Source organism: Glycine max, chromosome 20 (assembly GCF_000004515.6).
Source record: "Glycine max cultivar Williams 82 chromosome 20, Glycine_max_v4.0, whole genome shotgun sequence".
Classification (NCBI taxonomy): Eukaryota; Viridiplantae; Streptophyta; class Magnoliopsida; order Fabales; family Fabaceae; genus Glycine; species Glycine max.
In genome coordinates this window covers 42,254,282-42,269,711 of record NC_038256.2, presented here as the reverse complement: position 1 = coordinate 42,269,711, position 15,430 = coordinate 42,254,282, and the positions used below count along the sequence as shown (strand labels likewise).

Below are 15,430 nucleotides of genomic sequence, written 5' to 3'. Positions count from 1 at the left end.
ATACTACTAATATATATTTAGCGTTTATGTCCTCAAATGAGTGATGATTATAGGATGAAAACTTACCTTATAATACATGTGTTGGACATTAATTCCACAAGGTAAATTAATAATAATCAATCATTCCAAGGTTCATATATATATAGAGGACCTAACCAAAACTAATGCATGCAGGTTTGCAAAAGTCCCTTATAATGCATCTAGATGGCATTCCGTGGGGTATACATGCTCCCACATGTATTCCCGAATGGTTTACAATTTCATAAACGTCTGTCAAAGCTTATTGTGTTGCTCGGTCTGATAGATATATAAAATTAAATATAAAAAATTTACTTTAGCACGTGAAAAGTGATTTCTACTTAGATATCCCTGTAGTGCTTTCCTTGGTACGTTGAGATATCACAATAGATGAAGTATACTATCTTTGAATTCCATTTTTGTAGATGACAAGGTTGACGGAAAAATGGTGACCTGTTATATATATCCTGATCAAACGCATGCATGTAATTATGTTGTGCGTGCGTTAATGGACTATAACTTTTACATTTCATGGATGAGTCAAGCTCCATTAATTACTTATTGTTTGTGGCAGCTCCTTTGGATACGTATGGTGTATATGTGCAGTTTTTTTTTTTTTTTTTTTTCTATTTTCCATCCCTTTGCAAAACTTTCAATAATTTTATTTCCCACTGTGTTTGTTGATGTATTTTTTTTGTTAAAGCTAAGTCAAAGCCGGTTATGATGTTTTTGGGCTCATGATGAAACAATAGACATAGATCATTTGTAGACATAGATCATTTGTATCCAAGTATGATAAATATATATTTCATAAAAAAATAGACAGCGGTTTCATTAAAAATAATAAATTTATTACATATAAAACATTTTCTTTACCTATAAATATACAAATATAAAATATTATATACAAATAAATATTTTTTTAGAAATTAAAATTTTGTTATCTTTAATGCTTAAAAAAGTTAAAATTTAAGAATTAAATGAGTTTTAGAAAAGTCAACAAAATAAAATTATCATTATCACCGAAAGGAATTAATTTTTCTTTTCTCCCCATATTATAGTTGTTTGAATTTTTTTAGCACTCATGGTCCTGAGAGTACAAGAAATACTCACTTAGCCAAAATTGCAGTACAAAGTGAATGTTAATGTTGTAAACGAGTGATAAAAAGTTTTTTTTTTTAAAAAGATAGTATATGAATTTGAAGGCGCATATAGACTTTTTTACGTACTGGATTGGTGCAATTCCATTTTCAAATTATTGGTTATAGGTGCACTTTATAAAAAAATTATTGGATTGATGTAAGTCATAGATGGTATATTATAATAACATCTTAACAGCTCATTACTTAATAAGTTGTTTATTTTTAGATATTATTTTTTTTAACTGATCTAATATTATATTCGGTTACTTAAAATTAAGTTCTAATTACTTGTATAAATAATGGTTGTTTATATCCTTTAAGGATCATTTAGGGAGTAATTTTAAAATTATTTAAAATTATATTATAAGAATAAAATATATATGAGTTGTTTAATTATAATATGAAATATATTGTAAGAATCAATTAAGATAAAGTAAATAAATTAAAACGTGTTACTTAAATTACATCCATTGCTCTAACGAAATACTAGCATTTTTTTACAACAGTGGTGACATAGTTTGAAGTTTAAACTTATACCTGATTAATAAAAAGAAAAAACTAAGACTTCATATAAAATACAACATACGTAGATTTATAGAATTTTCACATATTTTAATGCATTTATTTGTTGAAATTTTGTGAAAACTAATATAATGGTATGTATTTTCATGTGATTTATTTTAAAAAAAAATTAGACATTCTTTGACTTCTTTAGTGACCGAAAATAATCACAACAATAGTAACATAGTTATGTTTGTTAATAAATCTACAACATACGTAGATTTATAGATTTTTTTACATACTTTAATGCATTTATTTGTTGAAATTTTGTAAAAACTAATATATATATATATATATATATATATATATATATATATATATAACACTGTATTTTCATATGATTTATATTTTAAAATTTTTGGGACATTCTCCCATTCTTATGCTTTTAAAAATTTCATCGATCTATTTAAAATTATTAATAATGTCAATCTAATTAATAAAAAACTAAAATACAGTTTTCCTTAAAAAAGTATATGTAACTATCTCATTGGACTCCTTAATTGTCTTTAATAAAGTCTCATCATTCAATTAAATTATTTTCATCCACAAAATCTAAATCCGTTTGAATCCTTTCTAATTACCATACGCTAATTAGAGAATTTTCTTTATTTTATCCATAGCATAGACGACACATAGCATTTTGTTGGTGATTCGGTGAATCACATTAATGGTTGAAACAAAAAGATAAACAAAAAATTTCAAAATAATTATCTTATCTTTTACTAAAATTTAGCATGAGATAATTCATTTCTAATAGCAAGATAATAATCTAAGTAGAAAACAAACTTGCTTTGCAAATTTATTCAGCAATCATATTCTTCTCTCTGTAGTTGTTAATTATGAAAACGAACGGTTGAACAAGTTATTAAACCAATCTAAAAGATGTTTAAGATTTTAGCATTAAACTAGAGTTTTATACATACATATATCTTCTTACAATATTCTAAATATGAAGTGTGAGTTGTAGAGTTCAGAGTTGTCAATGTATGAGATTTAGTAAATACTCTAAACTATCATCAAGAGTTGTACCGTGTCATCACTTTAAAACGGAATATCTTTCCCTTTCCCTTCTCCCTTAGCTTTTTTATTTCATAAGAAAATAAGATGCATAGAATGAGGGTGGAAGATTTTTATTTTTTATTTAATAAAAAACGCTGTCATACTGTCAACCAAGGTTCCAATTTTCAATTAAAGTTAGGGTCATTTTATTATTTTTCTTGTTGGAAATTGTTGAAAGCGTCCGACACTAGATCAATGCTCAAACACTTGGCACATAGCCACTTGTGCTTAATTATTATAAAAAGGAATAACACAACAAAGTGTGCCCTACAATAAAAGAAGAAGAAAAAAAGGCAAAATGGATATACGTACGTTTCAATATTATTTAAATATAAAAAAAATAAAGGAGAAAAGTACTGTAGTTAGAGAATCCTATATAAGTGGGGGATTTGATTTAGAGAATCCTAAGTGGGGGATTTGATACTTTGAATACATTTTGACTCTAAATCCTTGGTAATATTTTGTTTTAAGGAGACATAGAAAAATGCATCGTAACATAATGAAAAGATAATACTTAAGCATACAGTCATAGACTATAAAAAAGAAAAAAGGTGGTACTAGAAAAACGAATGAATTCCTTTATATTGTAATTGTACAGTTGTATGTATAAGCATACTCCGTAACGACACTTTACACTAGCTAAGATCAAGTTCATTTATGAAATACAACAACTAAAACTTTCACAAAAAATATAATGGGGAAATTGAATGAGATAAATTAAATTAAATCTCAATATTAATTCTCATTTTTAATTTGCATTTAAAAAACGTAAATGGGAATTAAATTTATAATTAATGTTTTAGGGCATGAACAATTTACCTATGACTTCAACTTTTTTTTAAAATATATTTCATTTCTCATTCATTATTTCATTAAACCTTTTAATAAATCACCAAAATATTTGACTTATGAAACAACGGTCGTTTATTTCAATTCAAATAACTGATTGTTAGGTGATTTGAGTAATATAATATTATCACAAAATTAATGATATGTGCATCCTTATATATAAATTCAATGATGAATTATTTAATAAATAAATTTTTTGTCAAAAATCAATAAATAAAATTATAATAATTGATCTGTCATTATTTTGGTTTTTAAATTATAATAATTTGGTTTTGAAATGATAATATTCCTATTGATATTTATAATTGATTGATAACAATCAAATTTTTAATAATTGTCTTTTTTTTCAAATTATTTAGAACATTTTCACTAAAATGATGTAACAATTAAATCAATTTATAAGTAATCAATATGAATTAAATCATTGTCACAATTAAAACAATTAAATTCTGATGTAATGTCTTCTTCACCCTTCTTCCGTCTTCCAACTCTATGGTATGCTGTTGTTTATTATGATATTTGATCCTCTTTTATACACTGAAATCTTCCTCTCAACAAATTCACATGTGTTTTTTCAATAATTTTTTCTATGGGAATTACCTTTATTTAACCTGTAGCTTTCAGTAATATCGTACACATGGGATAGAAAGAATGACAACATCATTGAAGAGAAAAAGAGATAGAATATTTGTTTAAAACGCATCTATCTCTATATGGGATCGATGAATGGTAAAGACGTATGTATTTTAAATTTACTAATTGACTTTATATATTTATAAACTTTCTTTTATTTTGCCTATATATTTGTTATCAAATAGAAAAATGGTAAATCTAATTTCTTTCTTTCTTTTAATAATTTTACTAAGAATTGAGGAGAAGAAAAAACAATGAAATTGTGAAAAACTTTTCATATTTATCCAATACTTTTCATCGCCATTTTATTTTAATTTTTTTAGTTAATAATTTTTTTTATGATTACATAAGGCATTATAGAAAATCTTAGAATTTGGTTCACATTTATTCAATGTCTTTATTTTAATTTTTGGTATTGTAATTTGTAATTAATATATTTAATTTTGCATTCCTAAAACCTTTTATTTAAATAATAAATTAAAAAATAAAAATAAGTGAAGATAATTTGCTTCAAAGTGTACGGACAGGATAAAATGTTAATTTAATATTTACATAAACTTCTATTTATTATAAAATTTAACATAATAACAATGATAAAATTATAATAAAAAATTTAAGAATATTAATCATGATTTCACCTTTTTTATTTTCTCAGTTGATCATTATTTAAGAATATACATAAATTACTCAAATCTTCAACCAATTATTTATATTTCAAACCTATAGTTAATAATTTAAAAATTATCTTTTCTTTTTTTTTAATCATGGTATCGATACTAAATTGTCTCCCATCGAAAATGACAACAAATTTCTATTAGAGATCATGAGTGCACACAAGAATATTTCTTTTCTAACAAGATTTATTTCATATTCAAGGATCAACTAGAATTATAATATACTATGATATCTAACACAAAAATTTTATTGTTTTAATTCATAATTCTTATTTTTTAAATAAAAATACATGTTAAAAGTTTAAAATATTTTATAACATTATCCAAAAATTAGTATATGTCGTGCAAGGCACACATCAATTACTTGAATTTATGTTTAAATATAAAAAAATATAGTTAAAAATGTCATTTGATAAAAATATTTTGTTAAACCTATTTTTTTAATTAGGAAATCTCGCTTTAGATTGATTGAAACATTTCAAAATAATTATTTAAATTACTTTCTTATTTAACACATAATTTTTATTTTTCTCATTTATCATATTTTAAAAATCATAGTCTGTTAGATATATAATCAACTATATATCTGCAATGGATAATTACTAATTAAAAATATTATAATTTATATTTTATGATAAAATAAATAAAAAAAATAGTTTTATTATAAATAGTTTCTAATATAAAACTAATAAAAATATTTTATAACAATATTCTTGAACAATGTTTACCGGTAAAGAGCACGGGTCACCCACTCTTGCATATATAGTAGATAGATTTTAGCTTCATGAGAGAAAGAATGAAGCATTAAATATGATAATAATTAAATTAATGATAAAATTTAAAATAAGATAATTATCTAAATTCTATTAGTCTTAAAGATGAAATTATTTAATCTCATTTTTACCTTGGCTAAATTACACAAACTCATAACTTCAACTTGAAACATCAGAATGAGAAGTGTCATTTAATTTCCACCATGAAGTTGCCTTAGGTTTAGGTTAGAAACTTAGATTGAAAAGTAAGAGAACAGTTGTAATTCAACTATTCACCCAAAAAAAATGTAATTCAACTAGAACTAAAACGACAAAATGCAATTTTCACCATAAAATGCATTAAAATGATGGATATTTAATTTGCACGAAAAAAATCCCTTTTTTTTTATAATGGTGAATAAAATCCTCAACGAAAAAGGAGCTATACATTCTGATAAACCGTCATCTCAAATTCTCAATTAGGAAAAACATACATTTGTTAATTGTTTATTTAAAATTGACTTCTCTTACTTGTAGGCAGCGTTTTAATCATTTACAACATTAAAACTTTGACACGTAATGTCAAGATATAATCTGGTGAATATTTGGTCGAAAGAGTTTTAGAATATTATATCTCTTTTCAAATCTTCTTAAGCTAGCTTCTAGTGATCAGCCACCATTTGTCAGGTGGAACATATATAGCGAAGAATAATGGGAATATCTTCATGTGTTTTGAATATATTATTCGTCCTTCCTAGCTTTTCCTTCCTCAATTCAACAACAATCTGAAGTCCTAATAACTCCTAACCTTAATTAATTAATCTCATATTTTGCAGAATAGTTTAACATTTTTTTTATGTTGAGGAAGATATTACCACAAATATAGTTGTCAAACTAATTCTATAAATATATTGAAGCTAATCATTAGATAAAAACCTCTTCAAAATAGACATTATGCATGAATAGAACTTTTCTAACTTCATAGATAATACATTATATTTTAAGTCAAATTTATTTTCTTAATTAACTTAACAATATTTCAAGTTCTTAGCTATATATCCATATTGATTAAAAACAAAAAAGCTATATCTATAAGTTGAATAAAAATATTCTGAGCTATCCATAACTTTTTTTTAACGTGGGGTGGCATATATGAGAACAGTAACAAAAAAAGAAAAAATCACACCTATCTCAACTGGTTAATTGAAAGAAAAAGGTTTGAAAAGAACCCTCCTTTCAGTGACAATGACCCCATACTGTAACCAATGGCTTTTATGGCAAAGACGACACCAATCTCAGCCACTACTTCTATGGATGAACTGGTATTTGACACCTAGAAAGTCTTTGGGAGGAACCATGCTTTTTTCATATACTTTTTATTTCTCAAACACACCCTCGAAAAACAGACACCCTATAAAGAGAGTCTAAGGCAAACAAGCTAGCTACAAAGTGTTTATTTTTTTGGTGGTTATCCCACCTACATATATAAAAGAATTTTCATGTGTTTTTAGTACAGGTTTGGTGTCCTACCTGATGTCTTCAATCTACAGCAAAACAAGAGTCTAGGATTATGTAATTGAAGATATTTTATTTGGTTGACAGTCAAAAGGCGAAAGAAAAGTAGAGAGCTAGCTGAAAGTAGAAGAGATAAGATTATTTCAAGATTTATCTGTTAATGTTTGCCTAGAAGGGTGAAGAAAAGATCTATCGAAAATTAAAATAATTTTGAATAAATTGCCTTGAATTTTGTTAAAATCCATAACTATCTTCAATTTTTAAGAAATTAATTTCATATTCATTATAATTATATATATATATATAGACTTAAATATATTTTTAATCTCTATATATACACGAATTTTAAGTTTGATCCTTCATAAATTTTTCCTTTGAGATGGGTCTCTAAAATTTGAAAAGTTTTATACAAGGTCTCTGCTGTTAAAAGAGATCCGTTAATTACTGATGTAATCGTTAACTTGATACATCTACAAACTACCTGTGATGTCACGTTGGATTAAGTGTGATATGTCAGTTGATCACGTGTCGTTTAACATGACACCATATTTTAATTCAATTTAAATGAAAAAGGTGGGATTATGAAGCAGCCCCAATCTTTCTTTACTGGAGCTTGGGTTTGGCAGTGGAAAAGTTTGGTCTTTCCAAATCTCTCTCTCGAAGGTCGAAGGTGCTAATGGTTTTTGTGGTGTTCTCAGGTTTGTACGTCATCTCCTCCACCGTGTTTGAGTTCTCAGCCAGTGTGCAACTACCTCTATCACCAACCTTATCATCAACACACACCACCAGCAACCCCAGCGCCCCTTCGTGCAACTCCACAACTACCATCGGCCGCAGTGCCCACCACCCCCTCTTCTACCGCAATTGCAACCCCACCATGTTGGGGAGGGTTGATGGGTTTCAGAATCAAGGGTTTAGAGGGAATGAGGTGGGTGCCAAAGGTGGAATTAGGGTACACCAATCTAGAAATTTGAGTGAAATTGAGGAACAAGGTGGGAATGATGGTGCTGCAGTGCAAGGGATTGCATAGCAACCACATGGTAGGGTTGTTGGGATTGTGGGAAATGAGGTTTGGTGAGATAAGGTCAAGGTGGTGTTGGTGGCGGTGGAGGAAGAGGGAATGTTAATAGGGTTGATGGAAATGATATTGGAAACAATGTGAGTGTTGTTAGTAGTGTTAATACTAGAGGAATTGGAGGTGCTACTGGTTTAGGTGGTACTATATTGTTTGTGGGTGATTTTCATTGGTGGACTACTAATGCAGAGCTTAGTAAGTATGAGTCTATGTAGGAGGTGAAGTTTTTCAATGAAAAGGCAAGTAGGAAGTCAAAAGGCTATTGTCAAGTTGAGTTTTTTTTATCATTCTACTGCAACTTCTTGCAAGGAAGGAATGAATGTGCATGTTTTTAATTTTAATTTAATTTTTCATTTAAATTTAAATTTAATTTAATTAAAATATGATGTTATGTTAGATGACACGTTATCAACTTACATAACTCACTTAATCCAACGTTACATCACATGTAATTTGTCAATGTGTCAAGTTAACGATCACATGAGTAGTTAATGATTCCTTTTAATTATAACAATAGGAACTTCGTACAAAACTTTTCAAATTTTAGGAACCAATCTCAAAAAAAAAATTTATAAGAAATCGAATACAAAATTCAAGTATATATCAAGGATAAAAACATATTTAAGTCATATACATTATTACACTTACAACATGTTTTTTTTTTTTTGTTGAGAACCAACAGAATATATTATTGAAAAAACAAAGGCCTTTGCTTTTAGCACAAGTTGTGCCAAAATAACATGTTTTTCTCATTTTAAAAGATCAAACATATTTCTCTCTCTTTTTTAATGAAATATATATTATGTTTTGCTTTATGTCAAGCTGCATTTCACAACATTACATGGAATTGATGTATCCTATGTAATTTTAGTTCAATTCACCACCTTTATTCTCAAGCAACCGCGCACTAGCAAAAAAAAGTATTCACTTTTTACTTTTTTATTCAGATATTTTCGGGTAGCTCTATCTAAAATAAAGTACATACTCAATGAGTGACTAATTACATAATGAGAAAGGTCATCACTTTATCATCTAATAGTAAAATAGTTCAATTCAGATTACTGCTGAGTCGATTTTTATTTTTCATTCTAATAATTATATCAATTGTTAATACTCCAAATACATATAAGAGTAAAGCAAAACAAAACAGAATCCCCAGCAGAACATGTCTTGACTGATGATAGTTTAATTATATATAATTCCTAGAACCTATACTCTAAAGTAAAGAAATGCTGATTTAGTTTATTACCATAGTAAAAAAATACATGCAAATATGCGATAATAGAGTGGAAGAAGAAAAAGCATTATGCATCTTCATACTTTGAGGACAAGTGGATATTATGAAATCGGATATTGGGCCCCCAAGCTGTTTTGATTATTAGTATTATTACAAACCTTTTTTCCGAAAACTTTAAAAATCTGCATTACTTTTTTCACAGAAAAGATAAGGAATCAACGAAATACCGTCCACACACGTGGCTGTGTTGAATGCAATACCGTTATATCCATCCATCCATCCATCAACGATCAACAATACAATACATTTCCCGTTGTAAAGGTAAAACCAAAAACCATGCTATTTTAGTATTATTCTGATAATCTTATTTGAGCATAGGCAACAAATTACAAAATTAACAATATAACATCATTGAACAGCAAACAACAGCAACACCAACACAGTAGCAGTTAGATGGTGGTCTCTCTTCCTAAGACTATATATTGTGTTATCATTCAATCACATTCACATCCTTGTGTGCTTCTCGTGCCTTCCTCACTTTATACACCTGCTCTCTCATGTGACTCTCTCTCTCTACCTTGCTCTTAATTCCTTCTGGTTTAGTTCTACTCCTACCTCCTTCATCTTCATACACACACCATAGTTAGTAGTACTCTTAATTAATAACTCTTCTTTGTCATTAGTACTTTCTGGTTAATATCTGAGTGGATAACTACTCTCTGAGATGATGCCCCCTGAGCAAGAAACAACTATTGCAACAAACATTCCAGCCATCACAACCCGACAAGAGACCAGCTCGGTCCACCATGAATCAGAGGGTTCAAACACTAACAAAATCAAACCAAGTTTAGAATTGGATGATAATGGCATTCCTCCGCAGCAACAGACTCAGCCAACAACACCACCACCACCATCAAGATTTTCCGTTCTTCACCAATCCTTACGCCCCATTACCCTCAAAGTACTTATAAATCGTCTCTCATCTCCTTATAATTAATATATAACCACCGGTTTAGATTCGCAAAATAATTTTATTTTTACCATCTAGCTATTTTCATCCATATATAATTATAAAATTGTTACATTTATTTTATTTCATATTTCATTTTATGTGACATTTTTTCTAGTTTATCATGCGACGGCACCAATAGCCTGTTTGGAAATTTGGATATAAGGTTAGTAGTGTTCTTGAGAGCTACTCTACCGAAAAAAGTTACATATTTTCCGTAAAACAAAACTCTCAAAAGTACTTTTTCACTTGTATCCAATCAGGCCCCAAATTAACTAAGTTAGTGTGATGAGAGCATCATATGATATAAAGATTGTTGTAAAAACAAGTTATTCTCTACTTATTATTTGTATTGGTGTATCTTTTTGTGGTATAGTTTGAAGACGTATCCTACACTATAACCTTCGAAAGCCAAAAGAAGAAGGGTTGCGTCTTACGTAAAGAATCAAAGCTAAGAAGAAAAGTCCTCACCGGAGTGACCGGAGTAGCGAACCCCGGCGAGCTAACGGCAATGCTGGGTCCCTCCGGCAGCGGCAAGACGACCCTCTTAACCGCCCTGGCCGGAAGACTCGCCGGAAAAGTCTCCGGCACCATAACCTACAACGGCCACACCGACCCCACCTTCGTGAAACGCAAGGTAGGGTTCGTTCCCCAAGAGGACGTTCTCTACCCTCACCTCACAGTGTTGGAAACCCTAACCTACGCAGCGCTGTTGAGGCTTCCGAAGAGTTTGAGCAGAGAAGAGAAGAAGGAGCACGCGGAGATGGTGATCACGGAGCTAGGGCTAACACGGTGTCGTAATAGTCCCGTTGGAGGGTGCATGGCTCTGTTCCGTGGCATTTCGGGTGGGGAACGGAAACGGGTCAGTATCGGGCAGGAGATGTTGGTCAACCCGAGTTTGTTGTTTGTTGATGAGCCCACCTCGGGCTTGGACTCCACCACGGCCCAACTTATTGTGTCGGTGCTCCGCGGGCTCGCCTTGGCGGGTCGAACCGTCGTCACCACCATCCACCAGCCCTCCAGCCGGTTGTATAGGATGTTTGATAAGGTGGTCGTGTTGTCAGATGGGTACCCAATTTATAGCGGGCAGGCGGGTCGGGTCATGGACTATCTCGGATCCGTCGGATATGTCCCAGCTTTCAACTTCATGAACCCAGCAGATTTCCTTCTTGACCTTGCTAATGGTACGTACTAACTAGTGTCACCAAATTAAGGGCTCATTTCTTTTAAAGTTTGATAAAATTGATTTTGATAGAATTAATGGTTGAAGGTTATTCATGATTTTAGTGTATAAATTATTTAAATCTTTACTATTAGATCAATCTTAGGCATGGGTTAGAGCTAAAAAAGAATTAGAATATATGTTTAAAGAAATTTTAATATATAGTACTAATGAGAAGTGTATCTTTAAATTAATGTTAGCCACAAGTTTTAATGATATATGGTGAGGGGAATTTATTTTGTAAGTTTGTCAATGGGGCACTAAACATGTCTTCATGACTTTTGAAACCTTAATGGTTGCTATTTTTATTTCTGTGATGAGAAAGGAAAGTTTGGGAGTTTGTGCATGTCAACTTCAAGAAACAAGATTGACTATTTTGATTTTAACACTTGTCGTTAATTGGGTAGGTGATGGTTCGTTTTCAAATTTTAAATAATGGAGGTGCGTAAATAATAAAGCTTGGGGATTTTATCTCTGAACCCATGAACCTTGTTCTCAAGGCGGCAACATCTGCTAATAATAATGGGTCATTAGAAGCAGTAAATTGATAAGACACAACACAACATAACGAAAGATATTCATCCCCCCTTGGACCAATTTCGCAACATGTGAGTCTTCTTTTGTGTTGGCATAGATCTACAGAGTACAGAGAGAACAAACTTTATGTAAAAAATATCTAAAAGCAAACGAACACTTTATGTAATAAATGTTAAAGGTGTTTGGAATGGTCCGATTCTCATGGTCGACAGATAAAGTTTTGAAAAAGATATAGACATACAGATGTGATTTGGAATAAATTAGAACTGCTTTTTGTTTATTATTACCTTTGATTTACCTTGAAATCTTTTTGCATATATTTCCATGTATCACAAGTTCTTACGAGACATCCTAAATGTTTATAAAAGATTTTTTATTTTTTCTCCAATTATAAGTGCTTGTTTTTCCTCTCTTTTCAGTATTTGTTTTCTTTGAATTCAGCGTCATTACATTTGCTCTCACCCTTACTACTGGGGTACTTTTTCTTATTGTGAAGGTAAAAAGTTCTTTATGGCAGCGCAATTTTCCTTCAATTTAATCAACAGTTACAGCATAACAACAATGGAGTCTTTAGCCAGTGTGTTATTGGCCATGCTACGACAGTTAGAAGTCCATTCTACTTTAATTCTAAAATTTGATGAGAAATTAAATTGAATTCCCTATAATTGCACAAGATATTTGAATTGAAGCACAGAAATAGTGGTTGCCGGGTGGTGGAAGCATCTTCAATCATGGTTGATAATTTATCCTTGGATCACGTGTTGTTAAATTTGGTCACTTGAGTCTAAAAAACACTAGTGGATTTGCATTCAATTTGTTGAGAAACCATACTAGAGAGCCTTCTAATACATTAGATTCTGTGGTTTGGCAGGGGTAGTTGCTGATGTCAAACATGATGATCAGATAGACCACCATGAGGATCAAGCTTCAGTCAAACAATCCCTAATGTCATCTTTTAAGAAGAACTTATATCCTGCTCTTAAAGAAGACATTCACCAAAACAATACTGATCCGTCAGCTCTTATATCAGGAACACCTAGACGTAAGTGAAGTTTTCTTGCTCTATTGAATATTGATGTTGAACAGTGTTAATTAGTTATGCACAACACCATGGCTAAATGACACTATTATTTATGCCTGATATATAGGCTGTGATAACCATTGGACCTCTAGCTGGTGGGAGCAATTCAGGGTGCTTCTTAAGAGGGGTTTACAAGAGAGGAGGCATGAATCTTTTTCTGGCTTAAGGATTTTCCAAGTCTTGTCTGTATCCATTCTCTCAGGACTTCTGTGGTGGCACTCTGATCCTTCACATGTACAAGATCAGGTATTTATATTATGAACCTATATTATGATTTTCGGATGAAAATTCATAGGTACATGACTACTTGTAAAAGATACTTGCCATTTTTCTTGTGCTATATACTCAATTCCTAGTTAATTTGCATTAAAACATTCATATAGTTTAATTGACAACACATGCTAAATTTGTGGGACAAGATCTCGCAAAATACATTTTTAGAGAGGGACGAAAAATTTTAAGTATGACTAAGTTTCAACTCAAGGATTAGTCTCATAACCGACTCAAAAAACCGAAACTTATGGGGATATCTCGAGATTCCACCGGGGAGCCAAAGGCCCCAATTATGATGGGAAAAAAACACTCAATAAAAAGTGGTATTTTAATTCTTGAGTAGTAGTACTTATTAACAACATGACATTTGTAACAGGTTGGACTCCTTTTCTTCTTCTCCATCTTCTGGGGATTCTTCCCTCTCTTCAATGCCATCTTTGCCTTCCCTCTGGAGAGGCCAATGCTAATAAAAGAAAGATCATCAGGGATGTACAAACTCTCCTCATACTATGCTGCTAGGATGGTGGGAGATTTACCAATGGAGCTAGTGCTTCCTACCATCTTTATAACTATCTCCTATTGGATGGGTGGTCTCAATCCTTCATTGGTCACATTTGTGCTAACACTCTTGATCATGCTTTTCAATGTTCTAGTCTCTCAAGGCATAGGCCTAGCACTTGGGGCCATTCTCATGGATGTGAAGCAGGCCACATCACTAGCTTCAGTGACCATGCTGGTATTTCTCTTGGCTGGTGGATACTACATTCAGCAAATGCCGGCTTTTATAGCTTGGTTGAAGTACATTTCTTTCAGCCACTACTGCTATAAACTACTAGTAGGAGTCCAGTATTCAGTAAATGAGGTATACGAGTGTGGACAAGGGTTGCATTGTAGGGTAAGAGATTTTCCTGCCATAAAGTGTTTGGAGCTTGAGGATACTATGTGGGGAGATGTGGCTGCATTGACTGTAATGTTGATTGGATACAGAGTTGTGGCATATCTAGCCTTGAGGATGGGGCAGCCTCACTGACCAAGACTTGACAAATTAGAGACCATGTTATTAATTTTCAAGTTTGGTTGTTTTAATTAATCACCCCTCAGTTAATGTGGTGATTCGATTCAAATTGTACGGTGAATATCTTAAGTCCTTGTGATTAATTGACATAAATGAAGCAATCAAAATTTGTTGAGTATAGTCCAATTTTTTTGTGACCAGATAGACTCCAGCTAGTGTTTTATCAAGAGGGGAATAGTTTATTGCTGCCATCAAAAGGTGATTTTGGATCTTTATGGGCACATAATTATTGTTTCAATTTGGAACATATCATAAAGTGAATGCGTATTCTCTCAGCATATGTATTTGGCCTTGTTTATATTATGGGCACATACTATTGTTCATTCATTTTATAATTTTATTGTTTCGGTACTTGCATGGATTCATTCAATTATTATCTTGTTGAAGTGAAATTGCAAAACCAATCTAATTAATTGAAAATTCTGCACACCCTGTCCTGTATTAGGGGCTGACTCCTTAAAACGATTCAGTGGGTGTGTGGGACTGGTTTTGATGAAACGAGATGGTAATACACCTTGAACTAAAGGCAGGCAGGGCAATTAATTTTGTATAGGGAAAGTAAAAAGTTAGTTATTGGTATATTTCCAATTTTGATCCACTTAGTTGTTCAATACATGATTTGAAAAGGTTAATCACTTAGTGACTTAATTAAATGCTTGAGGGTTTAATTGTTCTTAAACCTCCAATATGTTCATCAAGAAATTATTTTTGTAATATT

The 15,430-nt window shown here is 31.0% G+C and overlaps 1 protein-coding gene across 1 annotated transcript; it reads left to right on the top strand.

Annotated features, from left to right (window-relative positions):
* The first annotated feature begins 9,953 nt into the window (after positions 1-9,953).
* On the top strand, positions 9,954-14,830 carry LOC100783696 (ABC transporter G family member 21). Its single transcript, XM_003556207.5, has 5 exons — positions 9,954-10,476; positions 10,901-11,708; positions 13,155-13,325; positions 13,432-13,610; positions 14,014-14,830. Exons 1-5 carry the CDS (start codon positions 10,240-10,242, stop codon positions 14,665-14,667), a joined length of 2,049 nt encoding a protein of 682 aa, XP_003556255.1. The 5' UTR covers positions 9,954-10,239; the 3' UTR covers positions 14,668-14,830.
* Positions 14,831-15,430: the final 600 nt, after the last annotated feature.

What these genes read in the sequence shown, in the direction of transcription:
- LOC100783696 (XM_003556207.5), top strand. Translation starts at nt 10,240, where the DNA reads ATGATGCCCCCTGAGCAAGAAACAACTATTGCAACAAACATTCCAGCC. An exon ending in TACGCCCCATTACCCTCAAA is followed by an intron (nt 10,477 to 10,900) that starts GTACTTATAAAT and finishes TTTGTGGTATAG; the next exon opens with TTTGAAGACGTATCCTACAC. An exon ending in CCTTCTTGACCTTGCTAATG is followed by an intron (nt 11,709 to 13,154) that starts GTACGTACTAAC and finishes GTGGTTTGGCAG; the next exon opens with GGGTAGTTGCTGATGTCAAA.